Source organism: Quercus lobata, chromosome 11, assembly GCF_001633185.2.
Source record: "Quercus lobata isolate SW786 chromosome 11, ValleyOak3.0 Primary Assembly, whole genome shotgun sequence".
In the NCBI taxonomy this organism is placed as follows: Eukaryota; Viridiplantae; Streptophyta; class Magnoliopsida; order Fagales; family Fagaceae; genus Quercus; species Quercus lobata.
The window spans coordinates 19,140,951-19,161,981 of NC_044914.1; the positions used below are offsets into that span (position 1 = coordinate 19,140,951).

Sequence of the window (21,031 nt, forward strand, 5' to 3'; positions counted from 1 at the left end):
ATAAAAAGAAAACTACTTGTCAAGCCACAAGCGCCGTGGTAATGCTCTTTTGCAAAGGATATGGGGAAAAAAAAAAAAATTTGGTTTGTATTGAGCTTGTTTACCAACTCTATTAAGTTGGTCTCTTTATTAAAATTATAAAAAAAAAATAAAAAAAAAATAAAAAACTCTGTTTAGTTGGTCACATTTTAAAACCATTGAGATTGAGCACAAGTTATTCATAGGGTTGTGCAAAAAACACTATCTAACCCATCAACTCGCTCCATCCGAAGACTAAGTAAGTAGGTTGGGTTAGGCGGGTTATATAGCTAAATTAGCGGGTTGAGATATTTCTAACCACTCACCTATATTTTATGTAAAATAAATATATAAATTATATTTATATAGTTTGTCATATTGCAAAACTTTACCTCACTTACCCTCTCACTTGATTTCTATCATCTCTTTCTATTCCCTTTTATTTTTAATTTTTTTTTTTCATTTATCTTCACTAATAATCTCTAGCCACACTCTTTAAGATTTTGTTATTGTTTTGACTGTATGTACAAGTTTAATTTCATATTCTAAGATTTTTTTTCTTCTCAATGCAATAAAATTAAGTTATTCTAATAAAAAATAACGTAGTATGTTGTAATTATTTTCTAACAAAATTTGTTATTTTTTTTTTCATTTTTAATAAACAACCATTCAATTAAGATTAAGTTTAATGCTGCAACAATTTTCATTACTTTTACCACAAATTACCTCTATAACAAGTTGTAAGTGATAGAAATAAAATAGTAGATCCTTATGAATTCATTATTCTACTACTCAAAAATTGCTATTCAAAAATTGCTATGCGACAAAATTGTGATACCAAACTTACTCTTCATTTAACGGATGGTCATGACGACTAGTAATCTCAATGCACCGTACATTTTGATGTATGTAATAAATTTATTCACGCAAAAATTTATATACGAGTCTTGCCCGTGTAGCATTCTTGGATTCCGTTTGTGTTTTTAGCCAAATTTAAAAGTGGAATTCTAGGATTCCCTTTTAGTGGAGCAGCACCAATGCAAACCAGATTACACTACTTGAAACTTGAACAAAAGAGACAGAGACAGAGAGAGTACAAGGCAATGAGACGTGGAATATCTCAATTCCACACTTTTTTAGATTTCACTTTACACGAAGTTAGAAAATTCTCCATCCAAGTGAACCAACCAATTATACAAATTTTTTGCAAAATCTATGGGATTTTTTTTTCCTCAAGTTTAGAATCTGCTCACTTCTCTATAAGCTAGCTTTGCTTTTTATACCACAACGTGAGAGGTTTTTTGGGGCCTTCATACTTACTTTCCAGCCTTCTTTTCTGTGGCTTTCTCATTTTTGCTCTCTAATTGTAGAGAGGGAAAATAAAACAAAAAAAAAATAATAATAATAACAGAGGATGTGGAATTTGTTACTGTTACTAAGGGGCTGTTTGAGTGTTCAGATTTCATACACTCAATCCATCAAAACCGCACTGCTTGTAGGTGAGAGATTGCTTCCTCGGACTTATTACTATTGCACAGTCCACTGATACCTGCTCACCATAAATAAATATTTACAAATTAAAGTGTGAAACTCATATATACATCAAGATAGGGGGAAACTAAAAAATGATGCATAAGTAAGCATTTGCATCAATTGGTACAAAAATTTCAGTCTTTTAGTATAAAAATCTACTTCTTCTATTTTACATACATACTCTTCAAAACACCTCACATTAGATCATCTATTTTACGCTACATTTCATTAAATTATCATTTAAAAAAAAATTGTTTATCTTTCTTCACATACAACAATTACCATTCACTCGCTTCCTTTATCCTTAAAATATGTAAAGAAATAACAAACAACAAAATGCAAAATGAATAATGTTAGTATAAATTTACACGGTTATTGTAACAAACTTGTAAATTTACACAATTATAGACGGACTAACGTGGGTCATTATTAGGCAAAACTGTGTAAATTCTACTGATTTTTTCTATTATATATGGACTAATATGAATGATCTAATATCCACAGGAAATGCATTTTAGCTCTAATTCTAATCCGCCAATCGATAGAATAAGACCTTTCTATCTAGAAAAAATTATACCGGACCGTTAGTTATTTTAACTTAAATCATATTAAACAATATATTATAATGGCTTTTGTTAATGCACCCAATAAATAGGAATTTAATGGATCCCAATATTGTAAAGTAACAGAGCAAATAGCTCCTATCAAAAACTCAAAAAAAATAAAAAAAAATAAAAAAAACCTTTTTTAACTTAATGTTGTGCCACTCACCAAGAAAAACTTATAGATTATAATAAATAAAAAACTAAACTTTAACCAATGTACTAAGACACTCATTTAATTCTACAAGATCTTTTTTACCAAAAAAAAAAAAAAAATTCTACAAGATCTTTGATTTAAAGTCGAACGGCAACTTTAACTAGAAAAGTATCATTGAGTGTGTGAAGTGGACAGTAATGGAATCTTCTTCTTTTATTAAATACAAAAAGTAACGGAATCCTCACTAGCAAACAGAAACTATGGGCTAATTATGGACTGAGAACGTGTACAAAACAGCCCAACAAAAACATACAGTGCTTTGAAGAAAGAAAGAAAATTTATAAGGCATCTCTACCTACTACCGTATGCTGAAACTGATTATAACCACATAATACGGGCCCGCATGGGGTCCAATACGCAAAATTCACATGGTTACTTATAATGGAGACTGGAGAGTGACTGTACAAATTACATAGACCTCGTCTCCCCTATGAGACTATGACAATGAAAGCAGTTTCTAAATTTTCCTTTTTTCAATTTTTTTTTTTAATTTTTATAATTTAGGATAAAAAACGGTTAGGTTTGAGCAAATGTCAACCGGGTCTAAAAACTATTTAAAATTGATCAACTTGATTCCTAAATTAACTTGGTTCTAAACCGTTACTCATTTTCTCTTATTTCTTACAATAATAATAGATTAAATTGATCAATTTTGAAAGAGAGATGCTACGTCTACAATATTTTTACAACAAATCATAGGTAGGTAGTTGTTATTGGTTCAAATTTGAACCTAACACTAAGATTACGTTTTTATCCCAACAATATCAACCAGTAACAACCTGCTACTTAAGATTTGTTATAAAAATGTTATAGACATATTATTTCTCATTTTGAAAAGCCTAGAAACAGCTCATTTATTATTCTTACAGTTTTCTACCTTATTTCTATCATATATATACTTTGTCAAACCGGAGACCCATGTTAAAGTGATCCGTTACGGTCTCGAATCCGAATCTAGAAAACTCCATTACTTTAATAAGGATTAAAAAATTGAACAGTGACACCGAAGCAGGGTTCCATGGTGTAGTGGTTAGCACTCTGGACTTTGAATCCAGCGACCTGGGTTCGACTCCCGGTGGGACCTCTTTTTCGCTTTCCAAATAATTTTTTTTACTTCAAATTAAACGAAAAAAAAAAAAGAAAAAAAGGAAAAAAGAACAATAATGACAGACAACGAAATATCATAATCGGCAAAGAAAACGAAGAAAAGACAAAAAAAAGATAGGAACATTAATGACAAACGAAGAAACATTACAATGAAAAACAACAACATGGACCCAACATTTAGGACTAGGAACACTTTCAAGATCCGAGAAACTAAGGTCTATTTAGTATCCCACTTAAACACATGTTTTCAGTTTTTAAACAATATTACACGTATTTTCATACACTTTTTTATCAATACGTATTTACACACATATTTTTAAACACATATTTTCAGTTTTTAAGTGCATGTACCAAACATCTTCTACTAAATGATTTGATTAATGAAATTGAATGCTTATTTTTTTAAGTGGGAGATGGGAGATCTTAAGTTCTAGCCACCTTGATTCATAGAATTTTAAAAAAAAAAAAAAAAGTTATATCACCTAAAAATTTACAACTAATAAGTTTTTTACTCTTAAAACGATTAATGATACCAACCATATCAATGATTGAATTGAATTAAAAAACTTGAAAAATCAGAACCTAAAAAACAGTAAAAAAAATTCACGATAGTAAAAAAGAAAAGGTGAGAAAAAGATCAAGGGCCCTGAGGCAGCAGGATGATGCAATTGGAGCGGGTTTTCGAAAAGGAGCGTAAAAAGAAAGCAAAATTTGCAGCACCGTTAAAGTAAACACTGAACACGGACTTTACTGACTTTTCCGCATGCTTTTTTATTATATCCAAAGACTAGGATTAACTAACAAGAAAAAAAAAATAATAATAAAAGTTAGCATAATTCCAATACAAGGGGACAAGGATTCGCTACTTCCACAAGTTCAGAACAAATTTAGGATGACTCAAAAAAAACAAAACCCACCACTGTTAATAAAAAGAAAACGTAAAAAAAAAAAAAAAAGCTGCACCAAACCGAAAGGCCAATCACTACTTCAATCACTCAAAAAGCAACAACCAAAAATAAAAGGTACACAGCAGAGAACAGAATGCAGAATGCAGAAAAAGGAAATACACCGAACTTCAAGGGCATAAATGCAAATACACAACAAAGATAAACTTTTATTTATTTATTTTTGAGTTGCTAAATTCTGGGAAATATCAGTCTCAATTCAGAGTTTCAGATAAACTACTCACTAGTTACTGCTCAAGTGCTCAGTGCTCACTACTCGGTACTTCATTACTCTTATTATGATAACTAAGTGAGAGATAGACTCATAATTTTATTGGGACCAAGATTTCAGCACAGAACCAAAAAATAAAATAAAATAAAAGAATGCCCAAAAAAGCAATTAATTAATAATGCAGCAAATTGAGAACCCCAAAAAAAAAGAGAGCTGAATTTAGAAATGACCTGAACGCCAGGAGAGTCGAAGTTCAAGACACGGATCTTAGCACCGACATCACCGAGGACCCTGAGCTCAACGCGGTCGTTTAAGGAAGCGTCGCGAACCAAATCAGCGGCGTCAGCTTGCTGCAAGTTGATACGATCAACGGCGATGGTGGCCTGTACCTGTCTGACGCTGTGGGCCTCTTGGTAAAACCCAGGAACCGAGGCTTCGCCCAATGGGATTCCGCGGTACATGACAGTGAACTTGGACTCGCCGTACTTGATCCCGACCTTGTTGGGGTTCACCGCGGTGAACAGCATCCTTATGCTTAAGGACAAGGAGGCCGAGGTTGTCGGGTTGTTGGGATCGGTGGCAGTGGCGGAGTTGGAAGTGGGTGTGGTTATGCCCATGTACTGGACACCGACTTGTTGGAGATCGAAAGAGGGTTTCTTGGGTTTGACGGCTAGGATGATGACTAGAACGACGGCTAGGATTAGGAGAGCTAGGAAAGAGAAGAGGAGGAAGAGGCAACAGCAACAGCCTTTGAAGGAAGCTGAGGAGGAAGATGGAGATGAAGAAGACGACGCCGTTGGGTAGTAGTGGGAGTGGTGAGAGTTAGACCGCGATGATGGCGGTTGTTGCTGTGGTTGTGGATGTGGCTGTGGCTGTGGATGTGGATGTGGGCGTGGGCGTGGTGGTGGTGGTCTGTGCTCACCGTTCACATTAGTCCTCGTTGCCATCTTTGCGCTATTGTGCGCCTCCTCTCTCTTCTTCTACCTCTTCCTCTTCTTCTTCTACAGTGGTCTTCCTTGGTTTTGAAGGAAGAAAGTGTGAGAGAGAGAGAGAGAAAAAGGGAGTGAGAGAGTATGGCTTTTTGGTTGAGAGATAAAAATGAAAGAGAATAATAAAAAGGGACAACAAGACAGACAGCGATACAATGAAAAAATTATTTGGAGAAAATACGGTGTATTGGTAAAGGTATAATGCTAGGATCATGACATAATTTGTGAGGTAATTTGTTGACGTGTTTAGTTGTGATTGATAAAGATATGTTTTATATAAATTTATTATCGCAATTTTACTATTTATAATTTATTGCTAATTGTTGTAAAAGTTGTACCATTTTATATGTTTATAGTATAATCCACAGTTTTTATTTTTTATTTTTTTTAAGAGTGTACTGCAGACAGAGTTGAGGTTGGGCTGTTGGAGTGCAGCTTGGTATGATTGGCAAAGTAAGATATTAGTAATATGAATTATATAATATAATTAATTAAATAATAAGAAAAAAAGAAAAAAGTGGACTTTATGAGAAATTCGGCGAAAGAGTCTTGCTCTCTCACACTCACATGATTGATGGTGGACTCCACCAAGACTTGAGGACCCCGCACATGCCTCCATGGGAGACAGTCACACACTTCACAGTTCACACTACAAACTCTTCCGATCTTCCCACACTTTGAATACTTGTTATTTACTAGTATCATTTATAAATATGTAACCTTATCTCTTAATTTTTATAAATGAATAATTGTTCCATGTTTCTTAAGAGTTAAGAAAGTTTTTTGAGTGGAATTTGTGATATATTTTTATGTTAGAAATTTTATTTTCTCTCTCACGTGACAAGGGTGGACAAAATTTGACTCTAAAATGTACAAAGACATCGACGAGTGATAATTAGTTGAGTTATGTAAAAACTTATAGAAAGATTGGTTTCTTTAAATTATTGCTCACTGTAGCTTAATAACATTCATGTTTTGAAGAAATTACAAAAGATGGAAAAGTGGGAGTGAAAAATAAGAATGTTTGTTATGTGTATTTGAACATTTTTGTTATCCGAGTATTTTATTATGATGTTTGAAGATGGATTTTTGGCAATTATAAATTTCGCACAAAAAACTATAAAAAATAAGATAAATTTTAATAAGTACGTGTTTATGTTTATTGAGGCATTTCAAGCGTGTAAAAGTTTTCTAGAATCTTACTGAGTAAGCAAGTACAACTTACTAAGCTATCTCACCTTATTTATCTCCTCCTTTTCAGATTCTTGAGGCAGCCTTGGATTAAAGACTTATTGGGTAAAGGCGGTTAGTTGAAGTTAAAAACTACATCATTGATATTTTGGGTCATGTGTTTAAAGATATTTAATTTTTGTTTTAGTGAGGATGTCTTATTAGGGAAAAATAATGATTAATAAAAATCCATTAGAAACATAGGCTCTATGTCTATGATAATAGAATATGTTTTATGTTGTTGGGAGAATTTTGGATCACTAGCATTCGAATAAAGCTATTTGGATGTTTTTATTAGAGCGCTAACAATTTAAAAACTCATCATATGAATGTCAATTTGATTTTATTTTTTTAAGAAGGGTTAACTATGGACTAAACAAAGAGATATATAGGTTAATGCTTAATGCACTCTGACTTTCTGAGCCTTGATTAAGTTTGGGGTGTAACAAGAGTGAGAAGTAAATTTCATTATCAGATGCATTTTTTTGTCATTTACACAGTTAATGGTTACATGCTTTGCACATGTTTGTTAAAGTTAACCTCCAAATGAAGGATGGTGTTGTTACTTCTTATTGGTGATTTTTGCCAAAATTGGGAGAATATTAAATTGCCTAATTTGGTATGCAAAGTGCAAGTAGTGCCAAACGTTATTGTTGATTTATGCAAGTAGCCCCATAGTTTTTATACCACTATAATCAAATACTTTGTTCTCTTTTTATATTTCACTTTATCTTTTATCAATTATGGTATGTCATGTGTTTGATTTGATTTGATTTTTTTTTTTTCCATTTAAACTTTAGTTATTTTATAAGAAAAATCAAATAAATACATGACAAGTTGTAATTGTTTTTTTTTTTTTTTTTTTTTTTGAGGAAGGACAAGTTGTAATTGTTAGAATATAAAGAAACACATAAAAAATGAAACAAATAATCTCCAGATATCATTAACGGCTAGTTTGAATGGATGGAGGGAGAATAGACTGAGCCAAATAATAAGAAAGGAATATTACATTATTACATGAAATTAATAAATATAAAAGGGCATTACGGGTTTCTAAATTTTATCAAATTCTATTTTATTTCCAGAGAGGAGGAAAAAAAAAAAAAAAAAGAAAGAAAGAAGAAGAAGAAGAAGAAAATGTTTTTCTCTCAACCATTTCATTCAATAGTCTTTTCCATTTCTCTTGAACTCTCAAAGGAAAAGGTTTTTTATACCATAATTTATAAAAATATTCAATCTTTCACATTGTACTCTCATTCAGTAGCTTTAAGAGAGAGAGAGAGAGAGATATATATATATATATATATTTTTTTTTTTTTCCTTTCATTTTATTTATAAAAAAAAATCCTTTATTTAATGTATGATTTTAATTAAATTGTTCTTTCAACCAACAAAATACTTGTTCGGTAGTTCCAACAAAAGGAAGGTGTATTGGGACATGAATACTCAAGAATCCATAAAAAAAGACCCAAACGAAACCCCATAGAACAGTAGTTCATTATCAGCTGGATAAGAACAAAATTCTGCACTGATGATTAATTCAAAAACTGTTTTTGATGGCATTCCAAAGGGACCAAAACACAATGAGCTGGTATCCTCTAATAAAAGACTCATTAGATGACAATCACTCTTCCACGCACAAAGTCTTCAGATACTTCTACATTTCACTGTTTTCATCAAGATCTAAGCAATACAATACACTAATACAGGCAATATAAAAAAGATATGTTCATTCTAGAAACAGAAACTCGGAACCCATCAAGGCCAAAATAAAATTAAAAGAAAAAGAAAAAAACAATGACAACCCAAGAAACTGCCTGCTTGCCATGTAATAAAACAGCTACAGAATGTAAAAATAGTTCAGAGGGATTAACCAGAAAGAGGTGTAATAGGATGGCTTCAATGACTACTGTGATCAAATATTGTCATCTTGTGGACCAGTAGAATCGGTCTCTGGCCTGACTGTTTCATCACCTCTCCTGCTGCTGGTGTCATCGACATCCAGTACATCATCCATCATGTCATCCTCCCCAACATTGATATCTTCCACATCATCCTCCTCCTCATCTTCATTGTTTCCACCAGGGATCTTTCTTTTCTTGGGACCATGCTCAAGCCTATGTGTGTCCAATTCTTTGTCCATTGTTTCTTGTAAGTTCAACATATCATTATTTGTTTTCCTTGCTTTCCTTGCATTTTGCCATCTTTCCAACTCCTTTTCAACATTGGCAACAGACTGCTCCTGGATCTGTTTCTGATATTCCGACAGTTCCTCCCTCCTGGCAGTTTTCCACTCTTGAAATATCTGGATATACAGATTTGTACAAGCTGAATGGTCAAGTGCAAAATATTTCATATGAATCTATATCTAACAAATATAACAGTTCTAACTCTAATTATACCATCACCCTTCCCAACAGCTTTGGCATCTAGTGAAGCCATTATTTTACATCAAAAATGTCAATTCAGTGTTGGTAAAAAGGTCAAGCACACTTAAATACACAAGCCTCTCGAGCCTAGGTGCAAAGCACAGAACACAAGCACATGCTTGATTAAAGTACAGTGCATATTTTTCAAATATAATGTATAATAACCCCTAAAAGTGTCAAGTGCACTTAAGCACACAGTCTTCTAGAGCCTAGATGCAAAGCGTAGAGCACAAGCACTAGCATGATTAAAGTGCATATTTTTCATATATAATTTATAAAAATCTCTAATAGCAAGATTCATAACACATAATAAAAAATTTAATAAACACAAAATAGAATTTTGATATGCCAATTCGCTCAAATGAATTGTGCAATTACACAGTTGATTAGTTCAAATTATACAAACGTGATATCAATTTCTTAAAATTTTAATATAGTAAATTTGAAAACAAGTATCAATTGACAATACGATAATAATCTAGTCATATAATGTTTAAATATAACATTTTATCTAATTTTCTTGTGATTATATAAATATAAACTGTAATTGCTATGGTCATAATGAAACATACAGTTTGATAAAAAAAATTTATCTAAAAGGTATAGACCAAAAAGCACATAAATTTTCCCTGTTTCTCTCTTTTGATTAATAAACCAAAAAAAAAAAAAAAGTTCGTGGAGAGTGTAGTACTACACCTTAAAGAAGAGTTTTTGTATAATAAATAAATGGTCCCTGTTATTTCCTTCAAGATTAAGCCATAGGTTTTAAGTATTCATATTTTTTTAGCAAAAAATAAAATCAAAAAGGCATGATGCTTTGAACTAGTTTTGCTTCAGCCAAGTGAAGTGCTTAGAACTTGGGGCTTTGAGCTTGAATGTTTGGAAGGATGGTGATGGGGAGAGGAGAGAGGGACTGTGACCAGAAATTTAGTATATTCCAGCCACCAGGACTCTACTCTTCTCTCATTTCCCTCCCTCCCCAATTTTTCTTAATACTTCCCACCCTCTTCCCTCGCCTCATTTCTCTCTGATTTGAGTCAATTTAGTCTCACATCTTCATCAGCTGCTTGGGCGTCAAGGCATCACAATAGTGTGAGCAAGCTAACTCCCCTCTCCCTCCCTTCCCTCATCAGCTTTCAGGCTGCCCTCCTCACCCTCTATGCCTCCGAGACCCAGTCCTGCAATGGCAAGCCCAACACCCTCAGCTGAGGTTTAGTCACTGCCTCTCTCCATAAGGTTGATTGGCTTTGCATGGATGGCAATGCGACTGCTTAGTCGGAGGTGGGCTTTGGCAGGATTCATTTGATTGTTCGGTCAACAATACTTGGGAACTTTCCCAACCTAACATGCTTGGGGTTGAGTGGCAGGTTGACCCAAATTAGACCAAACTTGACCCATGAACACCCCCCACATAGTTGCATGAGAGAGAAGTGGATTGATTAACAAGAAGAGACAAATAACTATGAAGAGGAACCCTAGTTGAGGTAACTATACAAAGATATGGGGGTTATTATTATAGGTATAAAATTTGGACCAATTTGGGTACCCCTAGGGTCTCAACAAAAACCGACCCCATACATGATAGGGTTTTAATAATTGTTTCCTAAAATTGCCAATGGGTCTTGGGCCTCCTGCCTCAAATGGTCCTCCCTAATGCTGAATAGATGATATATTGATGCAGGTTTAAACTACAGTTGAGATGCCAAGTGTAAACCATCAACTCCCTTTTCAAAACATTTAGTTTCTTATGAAATATCAGGGAAAGATAATCAGCTTTAATTCAAAAGATAGGCCAATTTCTTAATATTCCTCCAGGAAAACTCCATATTATCAGAGAAGTGCAACAGAGGACTCACCTGTTCTTTACGCTGCTGGATCACAGTTTCGTCTTCTTCTAGAGGTTTTTTGGGTAAATAATATATTGGAGGTTCTGTCTTGGTCCTGAAAAAAAAATCCCACAACCAATCAGCAACCAGTAAAATATGGGACATTAATTAACTGTGTAATTCTACCTAAAGCCCTGCAATGAAGCAGGAACCATCCACTGATCAAAATGCTTCATCACTACAATCCACATGAACAGAAACTTATCTTTGTCTCAATAAAATTCTATGGACACTTTTGGACCAAAATTAAACATAACCTGCAGTAGAAATAGAGTACAGAAAGATTTCATTAGAAATAGCGTACTAGGGCTCTCAATTGTCAAGGATGGTCACATGCTAAAAAAATTTTGCAATAAAAAGAGTGCATGAAAAATTAATATCTGAAGAAAATTTACCTTATAAAATTGCAAAGTTTTTTATGGTGGTCACTCCACTGAAGAAACAGCAATTCCAACTTTTTTTCTTCTGTCTTCGCAACTACACGTGCTCTGAGAGTCTGAACAAAATAAAAGCACAAGAATAAGATATTGAGTAAGGATCATAATAAAAGATCACCTTTGAAGCTTCAATAGGTGTAAACACAAAGTTATAATAAACAACAAACCAGATCTCTCCTCCTTTTTTCGGCAATTTGCTCACGCTCTTGTTGCCTCAGCTTCTCGCTTTCTTCACGTGCTCGTTGCTCAGCCTGAATAATATTTAAGGAATTTATGTATCATAAAACAATTTCATTGTTAAGCTCAAGATGAAAACCATCCAAAACAATCATAACTGAGTTCCTCATTCATGGCATGGTTATTACAGTTCACCTAAAATACTTGTTTATCAGTTGACATAAATCAATATATTAAATACACTCACTTTTTGTAGAGAGTTCGACCTTCGCATGTAAGCCTCTGTTCCTGACAGCTGCATATCTTCTTTCCTGAATTTCTGGAACACAATTTCATGCAAACAGTAAATATGTGAACAACTATAAATTTATGAAGACAAACAACAGGATATTCAATTGACAATATGATGCACAAATGACTGCTCATGAAAACAAATTTCAGGAGAAGAACCACTATAACATTGTTTCAGATATCACCATTGGGAAAGAATTTCCAATCAAACCAGTTTGAAAGAACTTCCTCTAAACTACTAGGTGGAAACTTAGAAGAACTTCAATTTGCGCTTTTCATCACAAAATCCATTTATGACCTATTTAATAACCAAGTGAATTTTAATTGTGTCATGTGATTAAAAGCACACATGGATAGCCTTTAGAATTGCCACCTAAAGGCTTGGAAAAAGTTCCTTCAAACCAAGTTTATTTTAGTGTTTTTTTTTCCCTCATTAAGTAATAAATTATATTAAAATAGCGGATAAGGGGTGCAATCCTACTTCCTGTGTACTGGTGTGCTGTTGTCATTTTCTTTGAAGAAATTTTTTAACTGACACTATAGTTTTTTTTTTTTTTTTTTTTTTTTTAATAATAATAATAATAATAATAATGATAATAAAGAGAGAGATATAACATAGACAGCCAACATTATATTTTTTTTTTAGGTGTCCACACCTCTTTGAACGCCTGGCTATTTCCTTGTGTGTGAGTAGTCCCTGTCCCACACACACACACATCAGGTAATTACAAGGAGATATCCCTTGCAAGTAACACCAAGATGTTGGCTAGGAGTTTTTAACCCAGGACCTCATGGATCTCATAAGACTTTTAGAACCACTGGACCAACTCCTTAGGGTTATTGGTTGCCTACATTGCTAACAAAGCCTTAATACATATATTTTGATCTAATACAAGTCTAAGATAAACTTTTTAGCAGATACCATGGTGACTACCATCATATCATGGCGTGATAAGATCTCCTATACCTACCTATATGCAAAAATCTCCTACACGTCCAGCTTAAGACTTTAAGTCCAACTTTGAATGCTTTAATTCAAGAATCAATATCATTTTAGGATTGATTTACCATCCATCTATTTTGCCTCTCATCAAACAGCACGCTTTAGTCCATATTAAAGATAACTTTTTGAACATTGTGTAAACAAGGTTTAAATGCCCATATTAGAGAGTATTACTGATAAATTCAATGCCAAATACATGACCAACTTTTAAAAATACAATTTGAAGTCCTCCATTTGAAAATACTCACTTTAGTCATAACTCACTTCCTCCACAAATTATAATCCCTTAGCAAAAAGTGAACCATATACGTTTAAATTATTGACTTGTGGTGGTTGTATCTCCTAAAAAATTCATTAATAAAAGGAAAAAAAAGAATATTCTTTTTGTCCTTGAAATATAGCACATTGTCTATTTTCACTAAAATCTAAAAGGTTCTACTTTCATCCCTAAAAATATAAAATGTCACCTCTTTTGTCCTTCTGTCTACTTTCGTTAAATTTGTTGTCAGCATGTCTAAACAAATGCATATTTTAGGGACAAAAATAGAAACTAATCTACATCTTAGGGACAAAAATGATATAGTTTAGGTTCTACTTTTGTACCTGAAATATCATCCATGTTTTGTTTTTGTTCCTTAAACTTATCAGGGAGGATGAAAACATGAAATGTAGAACATTTTTAATTTTCAAGGACAGAAATGATGAAAACAGAGCCTGGGCTATATTTTATAGGCAAAAAGAATATTTTTAGCCTTCATAAAATATCAGATTGTCAAATAAAGAGGAATTCAAATGGTTTTGATAACCCTAGTTATCAAATTCAGATACAAAATTCATTTCATTAAGTCTTACATATTGTCATCTCTCAACTCCTCTAAAAGGGCTTAAGTTTATTTTGGCCAGCCCAAGTATCCCAAAGAATATAAAATTTCCCTCAACAAAGCATTAACCACCAGCATCCTTATTATATTATATTCACTGATTTTCTTTTTCTTGTTTTGATAATTTTTAGCCCCAGGGGAGCCCATGTATCCCAAAGAATATTAAAATTTCCCTCAACAAAGCACTAAGCTACTAACCACCAGTGTCCTTACAGCTACTTGGCACATCCACCGCTTCTAAGCCCAATTTTATTATATAGTATATGATTTATATATTGATAATCTAGTGCAAATTTGACTCTTCTCCTCTAATAAGATATACTTCAAAAAATGGGTCCTTGTCCAATGACTTAGAAATCATTCCCACCATTTTTTTTGACAACATATTTACTTCTCCAGTTACAGCAACAAAGTCAATTATTTTTGTCCTCAACAAAACTTCATTAAGATAACAACAGTTTCAATCATATACAAACGTTTAAGAAAACACAGGGAAGAATTTATCATGAAGTAAACTAGGAAGTTTAAATACAATTTAAAGACCATGATAATAGTAACAATAAGTCAATAAATTTCAGCTTGTAGATTGAACTAACAACTTCTAATTATCAATATAATTAATGTCCCAATTTCTATTGAAAATCAAGCAGCTATCATACACATACCTCTAAAGTCCCCAAAAGCTGCCCCAGCATTCTTTTGTTCCTATTAACCAACCTTGGATCCTCATTTTTCGGCAATACCCTTGGAACATGCTCTGTCATTGGAGTTTCAGAATCCTAGCAATTGAAAAAAAAAAAATGAAAGAGTTAAGACTTAGAGCTCCAAACCATCACTCCTCAAGAAGATAAAAGAATGTGAAATTTACAGTCTTTGCTGCTCTTAGGTTTCCATCCCTTCTAGACCAGCCACTCTGCTGCAAATTCAATGGCTTTCTGTCGATCTGATTAGCAGTGCCAGCTCCAGCAGTTTCCTCCCCAGTTGAATCTTTACTCTTCACACCCTCTGCTACTTCTACATCCTCACTGGCCTCTCCATCCTCCAGCTTCATTTGCAAATTAGCAAAAGTTCAATTAAGCACTATCTGGACAATTATTTTTTGGTCTTCCAGAACATATTTCAAAATGGACAAATAATACATAAAAGTATCCACAATTTAACCCCCAAAAAACCATAATACCTAAGACTTTTTTCTACAATTCTGAAATGCCATGGATTACAAGTATTTATACAAGTGCAAGACTCCTAATCAATTACACCAATAGCGATTACAAAAACCACAAACCACTCTTCTTGATTACAAAAGTTACACATATAGTACAAGTTTGGACTCATTACACATATACATATGGTCTAATTGGGCAACATTTTCAACTTAACCAAATGTTACCACTTGCCATTTTGTTTATTTGACTCATTTATCATCAAACCAAAGACAACATAACAAAACATCATGACTTCAAATTGTTACTTTCCTATATTCTCATCAACGAAACAGAGGGTGTTTTGTTTTATTTGTTACCTTGACAACCGCGGATGAAAGTCGGCGTTTGGCTGGAGGTTGATCATCGGAGTCAGTCCTATCAGCCTGAAACCCAAATAAATAAAATAAATAAAAAATCAAATTCCTTCCAAATTTTTTTTTTCTGTGGAAACAAACAGGGAATACATACAGGTCGAAGGAAACCACGCTGACGTGGTCCGTTGGCGGCGAGGTTGCGAGGGCCGGTGCCGGAAAAGCCTCCCCTCCGGAGTCCACGAGGATCTCGAAGACGCTCCGTTATCTGATTTTTTTTTTAAAGTTAAAAAAGAGAATGAGAGGGAGAGAGAGAGAGAGAGAAAGGCAAGTATAGAGAGTTTTTGAGAGAGAGAAGAGACCTGGCGCTGTTGGCGTAGGAGCTCATCGATCTCTCTTCGGAGCTCCTCCTCTGATTTTTCCGCTGCCGCTGCTGTGCTACCCATTGGGCCTCGAATTCGATTGAAGAAGAAGAAGAAGAAGAAGGAGGAGGTGATGCTCTGATAGTAGGTTTCACTCTCACAAAGAAATAAAACCCTTCTCACAAGTTATGCTGTACTGTGTGCGGCCCCTAGTCTCTAAAGTGGGTTTGGACTTTGGACTTCGAGTCTGGACTTTGGACTTCGGAGATTTTTTAGATTTTGGTTTAATTCGATGCTCATTATCATCAAACTCAACACACCAATTGATTTTTGTTATAATAAATAGATTAATAGAGTTCGAATCCCTCTTTATTATCAAACCTAAAACACTAATAGGTCTTTGTTATAAATAGAGTTTGAAGCTAGATCTTTTATTTGAGAGACAAAAAGCTTTAAAATTGAAACTAATAATATATATAAGAGAATTTAGCTGAGAGCCTTTAGCCTAACCTAGCCTATCAAATTATATATATATATAGAGCCTTTAGCCTAACCTAGCCTATCAAATTATATATATATATATATATATATATATATAAAGAGAATTTAATGTTATGTTTCCAGAAAATATTTTTTGAATACATTTTTCGAGTTTTACAATATTTAGTAGAATTGAAATATAAAAAAAAAAAAAAAAAAAAAAAAATCAATGAAAAACTATGCATTTTATGACAAAATGTTTTTTTGCATCGTCACAAATAGAAATGACTAGGATCATTTGCAAGATCACTCTAAAAAAGAATCACATGTAAGATTGCTCTATGGTAATATATAAAAAAAAATTCATATTTGTTCTTCCTACCTTTTTATGGGACCTAATGTTATTTCTTTTCTAAAGGTTTGACATTTTATTTTTTCTTGTTTTGGTAAAATATAGAAACTAACAATTAACATGGTAACCAAAAGAGTAGTTAACAATGATGCAAGTTAATTAAATTAGTTAGGCTTAATGAGATATTTGACTTCTTCTTCTTCTTTTTTACCTAACTTTTCAAGTAATGTGATTATGGGCACCTTGTTTGGAAGCATGGTTGCAGCCCAGTGTAGCCCTAACTAAACACAGGCTTGGGAGTATGCCCCTACTCATTTGGGCTAGATCAAAGAAATGGAAGTTGCCACCTATTTTAGGTCTAGGAATTGATCTTGAACCATATGCAAAGGTACAACGAACTAGAAATTGAGTATGAAGTTAAGGTACGAACTTGGGAAGGCGTTAAGCAACCTTAAACCCATTTGGTCGAGTTGGCTTGCCTTCACTTACATACCTCGTAGCAACTATATTTTGATAAGGACCCTTGAAGGGCCTTTTCCAATCATATAAAATTTGTAAAGTAACAACACACACAAGATTCAATCAAAATTTTAAATTAAAAGACCATAGAACCTAGAACTCATTCAATCTTAAACATGTACAAGATTCAAACAACCTAGGCATGTTTCTAATAATTTACAGCCCTAAGCATGTTACTAACATGTTATTGAAAAATAGAAAATTAATTAAAACAAAATACAAATCATAGAACACTCAAAATTTGGGTTTTTGGACAAACCTACATTCGCATGACCAAGGTTGTGAATGTAGGGTCAAGTATGCATACACACACGAAGGTAGAAGCCCTAAAATGTATCAATTCAACCCTTAATATGTTTCTAACCTATAAAAATCCAAGACTAGAAAGCAATTAAACTATTGAATTCCTAAAATAAAATAGTAGATTAAAGTGAATGTAAAAATAAAAAAAAGTGATCTTACCTCTAAGCGAGAACTAAAACTTGAAATTTGACCATCTGCTCAGTCGATTTGTATGGCTACTCTACCACACAAACAAGAGTTAGCAAATTTTGAACTAAAGGAACAATGACCTAATAGAGGCCTTGGTCAGCAGAACTTAAACTCAAATCTAATTTTGAAATAAAACTCACTTTTACTCAAGAATAACTTTAATAGAAATTTGATTAAGTATTTCTTTGAATGCTTGCTTGTGTTTGAGTGGGGCAATTTATTGTTGAAAGTCTTTGAGTTATGTTGTGTCTTGCTTAACTAAAGCCTCTTAGTGATGGTTCCTTCATATGTATTAATTGGAGAACAAGGGCTTAAGTCATATAGGGTGCAAAATGTGGTATCTACAGTTGCCCCTCTTTTGAAGATACTTGTGAAACAAGTAGAGTAAAAAGCTTAAAGTGACAATCCATTTTTTCTTCAATTTACAACTTAAGCCTTCCTACACATGCATCACACATCATGCATACATTGGGTGAAAATTATCCCACTTCTCAGGTTGAATAGAGTCTAATTCATGAGTTGCATGAGTCATTACTTGTCTTCTGAGTAGGGTTAGCAAATTGGTACCAAGTTCCATGTCTTAAGCCTAGAGTGGAAAGCTACACAACTTGAGCTTTTTTGCTAAGTTCTTGTTTTGACCTTCATCTCAGACCCAAACAAAGGTGTGGTTACACATATTGGACCACAAAAGGAACCCTTATAGTTATATTGGGTTAAAAGTGGCCTTGGTTTAGGAAGATGTCCTTATTTTTCAAACTCCATGGGAAACAGTCCTTGTCTTGAATTAGGGGGAAAAACCATGGCTCCCTTAAACTTTTATAGGTTTACTAGAAGGCAAGTGGATTGGTTTGGAAAATGTCTCGGGCTAAGCCCTAGATCAAGTTATGCTTAGGTAAACTATTGTGGTTGAGTTTGTCTGCAATTATGATCTCTTAGGTCCTTTCATGTCCTAGACCCAAGTGACATAAGGTGATCAGACATGGATGGCTATGGCATTTATCCTTTATTTGATTGGGGCCAGGAATGGAAAAAATTGCCTGACTTGACCTGACCCGGCCCGATCCTAATGGGGCGGGTTTTACCTGACCGCAAAGCAAATGGGGCGGGTTTAGGTTTTAAAAACCCAACTTGTAGCGGGTTCAGGTTGGGTGCCGGTATTATGCATACCCGCCCTGAACTCGACCTGTATACATATATAATATTAAAAAAATTTAAAAACCCTAAGTATAAATATTGCTCTAACTTTCTCGTTTCTCTATTTTCACTTCCATAACCCTAATCACTCTCTTAGCTGCCTCCCTCTCCCTCACTCTCAGTTGCCCTCACTCTCACTTTCTAATAGAATCTCAATTGAAGAATGACCCAAATCACCATTTTTGTGATGTATTCATTTGGCGAGGATTGGTATAGTAAAGAGCTTGTGGTGAACCTCGTGGGGGTGATGGACGATTACAATTTGGGTCTTTGTTGGAAAGAGCTGAGTCGACGTTGTTTCGCAAAGACACACTGTTAGGTTTACTACACTTTGAGTAGATGGATCACTGCGGTTATGGTGGTTGTGGTTCGGCCTTGATTGGAAAAATGAGGGATTATTTTTTGGGTTTCTAGGTGTTTTGTGGTTCTGATTTTGGAGTGTTTTAGTGTTTTACATTTTATTTATTTATTATTTCATCCTGAAAAATATTTAGGATTCTTGTATTTGGATTTGTGATTTTGAAAGGGAAAATGAGACATATGAAATTAAATTATTGTAGACTTGTGTGATACACTAATATTGATTTTCTTTTTAATAGATTGGGCTAGGATTCAGGGTCTTCAAATTGGGCCTTGTGTTTGTGTTTATGATAGGATTTGTGTTTGTGTTTGTGTTTGTGATTTTGAAAGGGAAATCATAGATTTGAAAATCATAAATCAGGAAAACATAAATATATAGATTGGGTCATAGATTAGGCCATGGATTACAAGCTTTAAATTAGGCCCCTGAAGTGGCATGGCGGGGCGGGGCAGGGCCCGATGGGGTGGGTTTGGGTTTTAAAAAAATCCATTTAGTTAACGGGGTGGGTTTAGGTTTTGAGGGGCGAGTGGCGGGTTGGGTTCAGGCATAAAGAAAACCGCCCCATACTTGACCTGTTGCCATTCTTAATTGGGGCCTCCTTGTTCACAAATGGGAGTTAAAACGTGTGCTTAAGGTGGTGGCATGCTCTTGCCAGTTCTAAGGGTGTAAAAGAGCTAATAGATTTGTCGTGGTGCAATTCTTGCTTACTCAATATGTTTGGTATGCTCATGGAAAAAAAAAATTGTTAGCAATAATAGCAGTCTGATAGTCACAAAACATTAGCATAGGAGTAGGAACATTAATATCCAAGTCACAAGGAGAGAGCAAACCCATAACATATCAGAAGGAATATGAGTCATAACACTACTATATTGAACCTTAGTACTGGAAAATGCAACTACATTTTGCTTTTTCCTTTTCTAGGTAACAAGATTATCTCCGACATAGGTACAATAGTTAGAAGTGAATCACCAATTAGAACGGCTAAAAACTCAATCAACATCACTAAAACCTATTGGAGATAGAAACACAGGACTTGTACAATAGACCTTGCATAGGAGCACCCTTCAAATAACGCAGTATAGAGAGAAAGAATAACCAAAAAAAAAATACAAATTGTTTCTTCAATTAAAGTTCACAAAATAGCCAAACTAGTCGCTAACCCGTATTATGTACAGGAACTTACCTATTTGTGAGGTAAACTAAAATAATTTTATAAAATCTTGAATTGATTAAAATACTACACTATTGCATAATTTGCTCTTATATAACTTCAATTTATGTTATAATTTGATGAAGAAGACATTACTTGAACGTACAATAACTTACAAAAAATTTGTCAAACAGTTTCAAATACTGGAAAAAAATAACTCAAAAATTCAGATATTAAAACTTTTGAAAGACCAAAAAATATTAAAGAATCAGATGATTCACTATTTAGAAATTATTGAAATAAAACAAAATATACATGACTAAACAATAGAAAAACAAAAGAGAAAGATGAGTTATATTCAAAAGAATAATCCATGTCTATAACTATTGAAATGAATCAAAAAACTCAAAACTTAAAAATTATAGATAATATATATATATATATATATATGTGGGGGCAAGTTAGTCAGGAGGTATTATTAAAGCTGTACGAATTGGGCCTATGGCCCAATCAGAGAACATTAACCAATCCGAGAATGGCCAAATGAGGTTATAATGGGAATAGTATAAAGAAAAAAATAAAGATGGTACGAGATAAGTCTAACACACGTCCGAGGAGAAAAGTCA

The 21,031-nt window shown here is 33.8% G+C and overlaps 2 protein-coding genes and 1 non-coding gene across 3 annotated transcripts; 1 reads left to right on the forward strand and 2 right to left on the reverse strand.

Moving 5' to 3' along the window:
- Positions 1–1,112: 1,112 nt before the first annotated feature.
- LOC115967584 lies at positions 1,113–5,745 on the reverse strand. The gene is made up of 2 exons (XM_031086705.1): positions 4,884–5,745; positions 1,113–1,567 (listed from the first exon to the last, which is right to left on the reverse strand). Exons 1-2 carry the CDS (start codon positions 5,598–5,600, stop codon positions 1,481–1,483), a joined length of 804 nt encoding a protein of 267 aa, XP_030942565.1. The 5' UTR covers positions 5,601–5,745; the 3' UTR covers positions 1,113–1,480.
- Positions 3,383–3,454, forward strand: TRNAQ-UUG. The gene has a single exon. It is a non-coding gene; the product is annotated as a tRNA-Gln (tRNA).
- A 2,662-nt stretch (positions 5,746–8,407) lies between the features above and the next one.
- On the reverse strand, positions 8,408–16,243 carry LOC115968656 (pinin). Its single transcript, XM_031088103.1, has 10 exons — positions 15,855–16,243; positions 15,650–15,760; positions 15,499–15,564; positions 14,845–15,021; positions 14,642–14,755; positions 12,049–12,120; positions 11,792–11,875; positions 11,583–11,683; positions 11,158–11,242; positions 8,408–9,177 (listed from the first exon to the last, which is right to left on the reverse strand). Exons 1-10 carry the CDS (start codon positions 15,936–15,938, stop codon positions 8,788–8,790), a joined length of 1,284 nt encoding a protein of 427 aa, XP_030943963.1. The 5' UTR covers positions 15,939–16,243; the 3' UTR covers positions 8,408–8,787.
- Between the last annotated feature and the right edge of the window lie 4,788 nt (positions 16,244–21,031).

Excerpts from the sequence above, each read along its gene's own strand:
- LOC115967584 (XM_031086705.1), bottom strand. The coding sequence starts at position 5,600 with ATGGCAACGAGGACTAATGTGAACGGTGAGCACAGACCACCACCACCA. Across the intron at positions 1,568-4,883 it reads TCGACTCTCCTGGCGTTCAG|GTATCAGTGGACTGTGCAAT; the intron begins GTCATTTCTAAA and ends TATGGTGAGCAG.
- LOC115968656 (XM_031088103.1), bottom strand. The coding sequence starts at position 15,938 with ATGGGTAGCACAGCAGCGGCAGCGGAAAAATCAGAGGAGGAGCTCCGA. Across the intron at positions 15,565-15,649 it reads AGCGTGGTTTCCTTCGACCT|GCTGATAGGACTGACTCCGA; the intron begins GTATGTATTCCC and ends TTTGGGTTTCAG. Across the intron at positions 11,684-11,791 it reads AAAAAAGGAGGAGAGATCTG|ACTCTCAGAGCACGTGTAGT; the intron begins GTTTGTTGTTTA and ends TATTTTGTTCAG.